Consider the following 9,984-nt stretch of genomic DNA (forward strand, 5'->3'; position numbering starts at 1 on the left):
ATAAATGAAAGAATGGATTAAACAGTAAGTTTGTTTTCATTGAAAACAAACTTATCATTTGATCCATTCTTTCATTTATGTTTACTTCACTGTGAAGTAAACATAAATAAAAGAATGGATTAAACAGTAAGTTTGTTTTCATGTGACATAAATGAAAGAATGGATCAAATGGTAAGTTTGCCGAACATCCTAATGGTATAACATAATATTTTGGGACAACATGGGACTAACTGGTCCATCTCGGCTGTTCCATCTTCAAAACTGAATTAATTTGTTTAAAAAAAATAAAAAAATTTCAAACCCAGCCCTTTTCATTCATATACTTATCAAGCTTTTTCTTAAACTCACTTAAATTTACTGCCTCCATAACATCTGAAGGCAACCCATTCCAAAGGCCAACTACCCTGTTAGACAAATGAAACTGTCTTAGCTGAAGATGACTCCTACCTTGCCAAATTTTATATTTGTGTCCCCTAGTCCTACTATTCTTATTGTTAAATATAAACAAAGATGATACATCAACACTATCAATTCCCTTTACAATCTTAAACACCTCAATCAGCCCCCCCCCCAACTTCTCTTTTCTTCAAGAGAAAACAATTTGAGAGATTTCAGCCTCTCGTCATATGACAACTCCCCCATCCCAGGCACCATTCTAGTAACTCTTTCCACAATTCAATGTCCTTCCTAAGGTAAGGAGCCCAAGACTGAACACAATATTCCAAATGTGGCCTAACCAGTGACCTGTACAATGAAAGTATAACCTCTTTAGACATGTATTCAATATTTCTATAGATACAACCTAAAATCGTATTTGCCCTACCACTACCAACAGTACACTCCTTTGATCGCTGTAGAGACTGATAGACTATTACACCAATATCCCTTTCCTTCATAATACTATTAAGGTTATTCCCATCCAAATTATACCCCACATGCACTATAATTAAAATCCTTCTGTATTTTTATTGGCCCAACTCACTAAATCCTTTTGTAAATCAGCAGCATCCTCTTCACTAGTAGCAACACCCAATACCTTAATATTGTTACTTCCACGCAGCACTGGGAGCATGTACACTGGAGTTTCTCGAAGGATCATGAATTTGCCCGCCAGCTCGAGTGTGATCTGAATGCCCTCTTTTTTAGTATATATAAGCCTGGCAAAGAAAGCCAGCGGCAGATAGATAAGTGAGTCCAGCAAGCAGTAGGCACCGTAAGTAAAGTGTGTGAATCACTGTGATTTATAGCATGTGTTATAAAGGTTGTTAAGTTTACAGTGACTCTGGAAATTCTGTGTATTACAAATGTTGTATCGAGGAAGAATAAACTGGGTTAATCTAGAAAGGACTTGTATTGCTGAAGTTTCTCGGAAAGAATTTATACCGGAAATTAACAAACAAGCAGATACATAACAATATCATCTGCAAAGTAATTTATTGACTATCCCTTCATCTATGTCATTGATGTAAATCAAAAAGGTCCTAAGACTGAGCCCTGAGGTACCCCACTTGTGACATTAATCCAGTTTGACTGACCTCCATTTGTAACAACCCTCTGCTTTCTTCCATCCAGCCACTCTTCTATCCAATTTGCTAACTTATCCCACACAAAAAAAGTGCAGGTAAAATAATGTTTTTGGAGGTTGGACAGAGATATGGTAGGTATCATACATGAATTAGGTAAACTACTTATTACCCGAGTGAAAAGTGGATATATATATATATATCCGTGTTTCTTATTGTGATAAGTCTGAAAGCTCTGGTTTAAAAAATGTATTTTTAAACCTTACATATTTTACTGTGTCAAAGGTTATTTTGTGTTTTTTACATCAGAAGTCTATTGAAAAACTAAAATATAAAATTGTCTAGTGGCTGATAGATGTCCTTACTGTACATGTCTAGTGGCTGAATTCCTTACTGTATATTGTTTTACAACTCATGACTTCCTGTATAGAGCTCATAAAATCAATTTTTAATTTCACTAACTAGGGTCCTTTTATTGAATTTTAAGCTCAAAATTTATTCAATTCTATAGGAAATTCAATAATCTTGCCGCTGATTATTTGTTTATGAGTTTTAAAAACATTACAAGTACTTAATTCTTTCAAACTGGTTTGGGATGATAGTGAACAACTTTAATATTTTAACGACCACAGGTTTAAACTCATAAGCATAGTTAATACTAGCTGTACGACAGTTACATAAATAGTATCACGTCACTAATTAATTTACATTAGTTTTTGCTAATTACTTTCTTTGTCATATTTACAACTGTCGTAAATGTCCAATGTATTATTACCAAACTTTCTTGAGGCTTATCATGTTTACATTTTGGTTTTTACAGAAGATTTAACTATTACTTCGTGTTGCCCGTTCCATGTGTGTTTAAAGTAACAGAGGTTAGTTAAAGGGGTGTTACATGTGTTAGACACACCTCATAGTAGTATTTATTATTACATTTAACAATATTATAGCTACTTATTGTATGATTCAGGTATTCATTTATTTTTTATATTCAGAAACATTTTTGGCTATATTCTTGATAATGTCCTGCTACTTCACTGTACACGTAAAAAGTAACAAATCATAGCAACTTATACAAGATGCCAGCTTCCTTTAAAGTCACACTGTTTAATGGATTTATTTGCCCACAAGACACTGTTAGGGACAGTTATGGAAAGTATTGCTTGTACTTGGTAATACTGAGGTTATGTTATTAAACAAACATTAAATCTACAACAGTAGTATTTGAGACCAACAGCTAGCGTTTGTGTGTTCCGTAAGCAAGTTACTCTTATTTTTTTTACTATTCTTTTCATTAACAATATTGGTTAGAATGTTTAATATATCTAATTTTATTACTTTTTAATTTTACTTTTCATTATTATACTTTTATTATTGTAACTATTTTGCACTGTTAATTTATGTATTTAGGGTTACCCTAACTCTCATAAGATATAATTATGGCTAAAAATATCATTAACAATGAGGGCGGCTAACAGATAAAACAATGCATTCCAATCTTTGTAAGTTAGAATGTAAGAAAATATATCTCATTAGCTCTACTTGTTGCAATGTTGATTTTTAGTTTTGCCATACTTAAGTACCTTGATCTGCTTGGAAGTTAATTCAAACTTCCATAAACCAGCAGTCAAACTATTTTAAGAGCTTCCTTCAGTTGTAATATTTAAACTTTGTTTTTTCCACATTACAGAAAAGTAAAAATTTGTATTTCCTTAATATTCTTTAAATGAACCAAATCTTCACAAGCTTAAAATTATACAAGTTTTCATACAATCAGTAAGAATGTATAAACAAGGTATGTCACCACAGTAGACAAGCTTTAGTGTATGTTTAAACAATAATGTTTGCCGTTTTTAACACAAAATAGCCATATAACTTAAATGTTAAAAATCCACAGGAATCCTAAATAATATTCTATCTTTTAACCACAGACTGGCATGTTCGGCATATTGAAAGTTAACTGCTCGTGACTTGTGTACAATCAATGTAAATTTCAGAAACTTTCTATTGAAATAGTATGAATATGTTTTATACATAAAATCTTCTAAAAACCTATCATTCTACAAAATAGTGTTGTTAAATAGATTTTATTTTTCTGCAGTGAAATTTGGAAAATCAAGAAAATAAACTATGTTGGGAAATAATTTCCACTTTATTCTCCATCATTTCTGGTTACTGATACTTTGGTCATTTTTAGCATCAATCATGTCTAATTATACTAAATAGTGGCAACTACTATTATTATTATATTTGATCTGGGAGTAATTTACATTAACTAAACCAGGTGTCTACCGATTTATAATTTTCTTTCTTAATATGAAACAAAGATTTACATAATTACTACTCATTTGGTACTTTTGGAGGAAAAGAAAGGTCTACTATTGTATAAATACAAGAGCAGAAAGCAAAAACACATAGCCCAAGAGTGCCATGATACATCAATTTATCAAAAGTTCCTCCCTTGACATGCACAAGTTGACCATCATCAACCTGGAAGAGAAAAAAAAGGTTATCATTAACTACTGTAGAACATACATGTTCCAAACCAATGTGTGAATGTTCCAAATCTACTCTTTATAATTTAAAGAACATGTAGCTGTCTACTAGTCACATCAATGTAAAGTTCAGGTTACAACTTTGAGCACATGTGATGATTGATTAATGATAATAATTTCAAAATTAAGTCTTTCTGCAACCTTCAGACAAGGCTCCGTCTTCAGAAGGTACTGACTGTGCGTGTGGATCGAGATGAACAATTGAATTATGATGAAATTATACAGTTTAGAAGCCTATAATATTTTCTCTGGGATCGGGAACCAATTAAAATCATTATCTTATACTTGATGGTCAAGAGAAATGTTTAGTGCACTAGTGTGATTGTTAACGTAGCTGGGATAAGTTGATGAAATTAAACCACAAAAGTAGGTTTTGATTACAATAATTCTCTGTATAATTAACACCAGGGAAACTTTTAGTGGTGCAACTTCAACCAAATGGATTAAAATGAGGAAAACCAAACCATAATTTCAAACTTACGAAATAAAAGGTCCTTCCATAAATTAATTGTTAAGTTCATACAAAAATCAACATTTTGTTAAAGCTACTTCAAATAATTATCTTGAAATAATCAATCTTTAGTGAAAAATCACAGTAAATGAAACAATGTCAGAAGTTGATATTAGAGAAATTAGTGTGTCCTCTTCAGTCTCATGTTGTCAGGAAGATTTCTGGCTGTTTTTAAATAAGTGCTAAACACAATATCATGTTCTTTTATACTAACCAGGCTTTGTGCATGAAGTTTTACCACTTCAATAATTTAACACATTACAGAAATTAAAATTTGCTTCCAATTTCTTCTGAGGCAATCCATTTTACGAGGAGGAGAACAGTAAATGAAACTTATGGTTGATCCTGTACATCTCAGCCCATAGAGGTCAAGGTCATGGACATACATGCTCTCAGGTACATTCCAGACCTTTTAAACAATCACATTATTTACTGATAGTTTGATCAGTAATGTTGGACTTTAGCCGCTTTAACTCGTGTTCTGATGGTTAAAATTACAGACCAGTGAATACACAAACTTGTCATTTCATGAAATAATGAGGCAAATTATTGACCAATCATTTACAGATTGAGTCCTTAAAGGCAGATACACTTTTTCTTGGTAATATTTCATTTTTATCTGATTTCTTGTGCCTCTCAAGTTCTCTGGACCACAATTCACAACTTCACCTTCCTTTGTACGAGACTGACAGTAATTTCAAAATTTAGGACATTTTATAAATTTGTAATGTTTTCATTTGTAACAAATTTCTCGATTATTGGAATAATTGTTGTGTGTCTATGTGTGTGTGTGTGTGCTCGAAGTTATGGTGAACCTTCTCCATAACTTCCACTGGATCATTTCTATCTCTGTCCAGTTTAACTCCATCTAATGCAAGTTATTTCAAATTAAAAAAAAATTGGATAACTTCACCTTCAAAAGACGTTCTGTAATTGGTTGGCTGTCCATTGATTAGTCAGTTAAAAGGAACCTCACATATCAATTTCAGTTTAGTGTAATCATCAAAACAGACAAACAAGCTGATGCTGAGTCTACTACTAGTATGTTGTTTCCAGCCCCAGCACTCCCACTTTCTCATTGGATGTACGTGGTTTGCCAGTTCAATAATATAAATGGCAGAAATCCACCAACTAACAGCCAATTTTCATCCCTGTATTGTTTTAAACATTATACTTGCCAATAAGACTAGTTTTTAACTTCCCACATTCATCAACTTTTTGAAATTTAAATTATTTTAAGCTGATAATACAGTACCAATAATACTGATATTTTAAAGAATAAAATTAAATTTCATGGTTAGATGTGCATCTGCTATTATTATGTCTAGCTCATTTATTTATACCAAGTTATGTATCTTTTGTCCCTCTATATACTTCCTCCTATTAATAAAACATCTACTTGAAATCCTGTACTCTCATACATTTTCACATGAAATAAATGTATCTATATCACAAATATTAAGGATGTACCAACATCACTTTTTGACTCATAAGTAATACTTATAAAAACATTGACCAATAACTCAGATCTCGCTGTAGCCTAAAAAATGTGGTAGGCCTGATAAATAATCTGGAAATTATCCTTTTAACTTCTGAATAACAAATATGGGTCTCCAGTCCATAGCAATTCATTTTACTGAAATAATTCCAGGCCTAACAAAGGACAATGGTGATCTCATCTATATCCCTTCATACAAAAGTAAACCCAACTGACAGGATCTCTCTTTAAAATAATAGTCTTATGTGATGTTACAAATGTTTTGCTTGTACCCAGTGTTTACTGTGTGTTCAAGGTTATTCCAGAATTTCTTACCATCCTTATTGTAGAACAGTATGAAATAATCAAGAAAAAAGTTTCTCATCATTGTCTGTGGAAAGTTCTAGATTATTTTTCTTAAGTGTTATGTATTAATATATCTGGAATGTTCTAAAAGTTTAGAAACAGTGTGTGCAGGCAGTACTAAAAACAAAGAATTTTCCTGTCATCACATGGAGCAGCTTAAATAAGTCATGATTGATGAGAATATTCATCAAGAAACAATCCACACCATAGTAACTGATACTATTGCAATCATAGCTGTTGAATAGTATGATTAGAAGTTCTCATCATACACTAAAAACTGTTATAAAGATGGTTTGGTACCACAGAAGACAGTCAATGACACGGTACCAGTTATGAGGGACTTTGCAAATCATGTAAACCGTTGATTGAAAGATAGAAAAAAAAATCCAAAACTACATGCCGATTTTGGAATTGAACAGCATTCAAGATGTAGCAGTAAATTACTACTGTAGGCCCACCATTAAAAACATGCTTACAAAAAAATGTAGGCACCAGAAACATGCAATGCATATTTTCATAATTTAAGTTTCAAGCTTCACAAAAGAGCAAAGTTCTGGAAAAATGATGATGAAGAACTCAACAGAATAGTTCACCTATGGGTGAACCCTGAAATTTTAATAAAGTATCAAAAATACAATTTCACGAAATAAGGTCATGATGCATAACAACAGTGACATTTTTTCTATATGTAAAGAAAACCATGGTAGGGGACAAAACAAAGGTGTGCACACAATCTAAGCCAATTCTGAATCAACCACCCACTGCCAGAGCCACCTGTTCTACAACTTAAAATGTGTAACTTTGGATGTGTAGATCACTTAGGAGAATCCCACCTGATTCAGAAAGTCAATTAGAAAAGACATTCATAACCCCCTAAGTTGACAGACTATTCAGTAAACTGAGTGATCTTGGATACAAATCAGGCAATATGTGCAAGTAAGCATCTGTTTATTGATATAAGCCACCACAGTGCTACTTTTGGAATAAATCATGAAACAAACTATGGTAAACATTCTGAATTGACCAAAGGTCATTGACATTAAAGCAGAAAAACTTTCTACAACCATGCAAAACAGCCTTCCAGAGAGCAACTGAAACAGTAATGAAAAGACTTAAAAGAAATACCATTGATTAATTTAATCCTTGTCTAATAAGAGGAAACTTTACCTCTGTAAGTTAAAATATATTCTTGGAAATGTGTACAAAGAGAGGGATAAATTTGGAAATAACTAAAGAAAAATGTACAGTAGTATTAGAAAGAATGTATAGTTTTTGAAAGCATCTTCAAATTTCTTCAATAAGGAATATTCTGTGGATATCTTTAAACATCTGTATACACTTAGTCAACTTCACCAACCTTGTAACCACCATGTAATTGTGAATCTATGCATACTGTATCTCTCAATGTGTACCAAGTGTATCTTCACGAAACTTGACAAGCTTTTGGTAAGCATTACAACTACTAAATTGTTTTAGCTATAGCATAGCAGCTCATAGAAAGGCTCGAGTTAATTTAAAGTACAAACTTTTAGCTCATAGCTCCTCCATCTCTTGACCAATTTGAGATCTAATTACAGTTTTGGACTCAGGAGGTCAAATCCTTTCAATTGATGTATTTTACCATGCTCAAGGTCTCATACATTAATTTAATCTAATCCTGCCTTAAAGACTTTCAATTTGAGGGTAAGCTGGTAGAGATCCTCGAGTAATGAAAACAAATCGAGTATACGTGCACCCCATGCTTGGTATTACTGGCATACAAAAATATTTACTCTAAAAAAATTTCAAGTGCCACAGCTACTGAGGATTCCCTCTTGTTTGTCTACAACAATGTATTTTTACTGAGTCAGTCTGAGTGAAAGGTGATATTCATATTAACAATACATATACAGTTTTCATACTTCAGTTTTATAACTTCTAGAGCCTCCTAAATGAATATTTTATTTTTCCAGTAAAACTATATTCCATCTCTTGTTTTTTCTACCCTAACACTAACTGTAGTGAAATAGTTAAAAAATATTCATTTTGTTCTTTGAATTCATAATTGTCCAAATCCTATTACTACTTATTATTGACATTATAAAGTATAACATGTAGAATTTGGAGTGCTGTAATTAAAACAAATTACAGGTAATTAAAAAAAAAAAGGTATAAATATTCTTGTAATTTACTCCAAATGGAGTATTATAATGTAGGATAAAATGCAACAACATTTTTCAAGTTTCTGTTTTGTATAAATTATTATACCTGAAATTTTTTCTGCAATTCTTTGATTCTGGCTTGTCCTGATGCACGACAACTAGAAGTTGTGGTTAGTTTCCGACTCTGTTGGGCAATTCGAACAAGTGCCTGAGAAAATAGAAATATATATATATAGCAATATCAAAACTTTTTTTTTCTCTAATACTTTATATTTCATCTCATTTCTCTACCCTAACCAGTTTCAACTCCAAGATTCTGAAAGTGGAGAGGTGAGGGGGTGGCAGACATATGGGCTTGGGAAATGAAGGTTTTTTTTTTAAATGATATATGTAAGGAAACTTATGGAGTATACATAAGAAGGCTCTAAGAAAAAATGATTATTTTTGCTGTGAAATGTTTTCATTAATATTACAAACACATGTCTGTTGTAAAATGCTCTTTGTTGATTTGGCTTGTTATTTTCATTGGGATACTTGGTGCATAGTTCTTCTCATGATTCATGACGTGTATGTTTTACTGATGTTACAACAGTACAAATTATAACATTAAGCATCCCTTATGTGACATCATTTTAGTGTCTACTAACTGACTGACAGACAATATGCTACTGTATAATGGTTAAAACAGGTGACCCCTCCAGGCACCCTTCTGCCCCCTTTCGGGGATATAATCATACCATGTGTGACTTAAGTACACTTAAGTATCCATACTCGATATTGAAACAAACCACATTTCCAGTTTTAGAAAACCAAATACTAGAAAAATCTTTTTTTTACCCCTTTTGATTCTTCAGCCATAGTTTTGTGTGTCTTTTAGGAGGCTTTTCAAGGTTTAAAAATATGCATATTTGTATAACTGCTTTTCTAATTCCTTCATCAACAGATTGATTTTTTTCAGTTATAATACATTGTAAATTTCTATAAAACATGAAATTTGCTTTCAACTATTCAAAAAAGGCCATTCAAACCATTAGGAGGGATTAAGATTAAGAGAATTAATTAAAGTGTCAGAAAGAAACAAACATTTATAACCAAACAATGGCTTATTAAAATGAAAGTTTGTTACTGATATAAAAGTAAAAAAATTAATTAATTAAAGTATGAAAAAGAAAAACATTTATAACCAAACAATGGCTTATTTTTCATACTATTAAAGAACTTCACAGTTGTTTAAAAAAAAATCTTGCAGAATAATAAAAGATCACTGCAGCTTTTGAAAATTCTCGAAAATTTCTGATTATTAATTGGGCATCACTCCCAGTAATGGTTGGAGATGGGTTGAATGGGTAATGAAGAAAAACTTTAATGTAAGTTTAACATAAAAGTAAATGTACAACGTTTCGACAAGGTT

The 9,984-nt window shown here is 32.0% G+C and overlaps 1 protein-coding gene across 1 annotated transcript in view; it reads right to left on the reverse strand.

The window, feature by feature from the left end:
* Positions 1 to 3,594: 3,594 nt before the first annotated feature.
* The window catches only part of LOC106469802 (cytochrome c oxidase subunit 7A2, mitochondrial-like), a 12,528-nt gene continuing 6,138 nt past the window's right edge, over positions 3,595 to 9,984 (reverse strand). Inside the window, exons 2-3 of the mRNA XM_013930311.2 lie at positions 8,680 to 8,781; positions 3,595 to 4,013 (exon numbers count right to left, since the gene is read on the reverse strand). Coding sequence (XP_013785765.1) covers positions 3,864 to 4,013; positions 8,680 to 8,781 — 252 coding nt within the window. The 3' untranslated portion in view covers positions 3,595 to 3,863. The remainder of the gene's footprint in view (positions 4,014 to 8,679; positions 8,782 to 9,984) is intronic.

This window comes from Limulus polyphemus, unplaced genomic scaffold (assembly GCF_000517525.1).
Source record: "Limulus polyphemus unplaced genomic scaffold, Limulus_polyphemus-2.1.2 Scaffold3662, whole genome shotgun sequence".
NCBI lineage: Eukaryota > Metazoa > Arthropoda > Merostomata > Xiphosura > Limulidae > Limulus > Limulus polyphemus.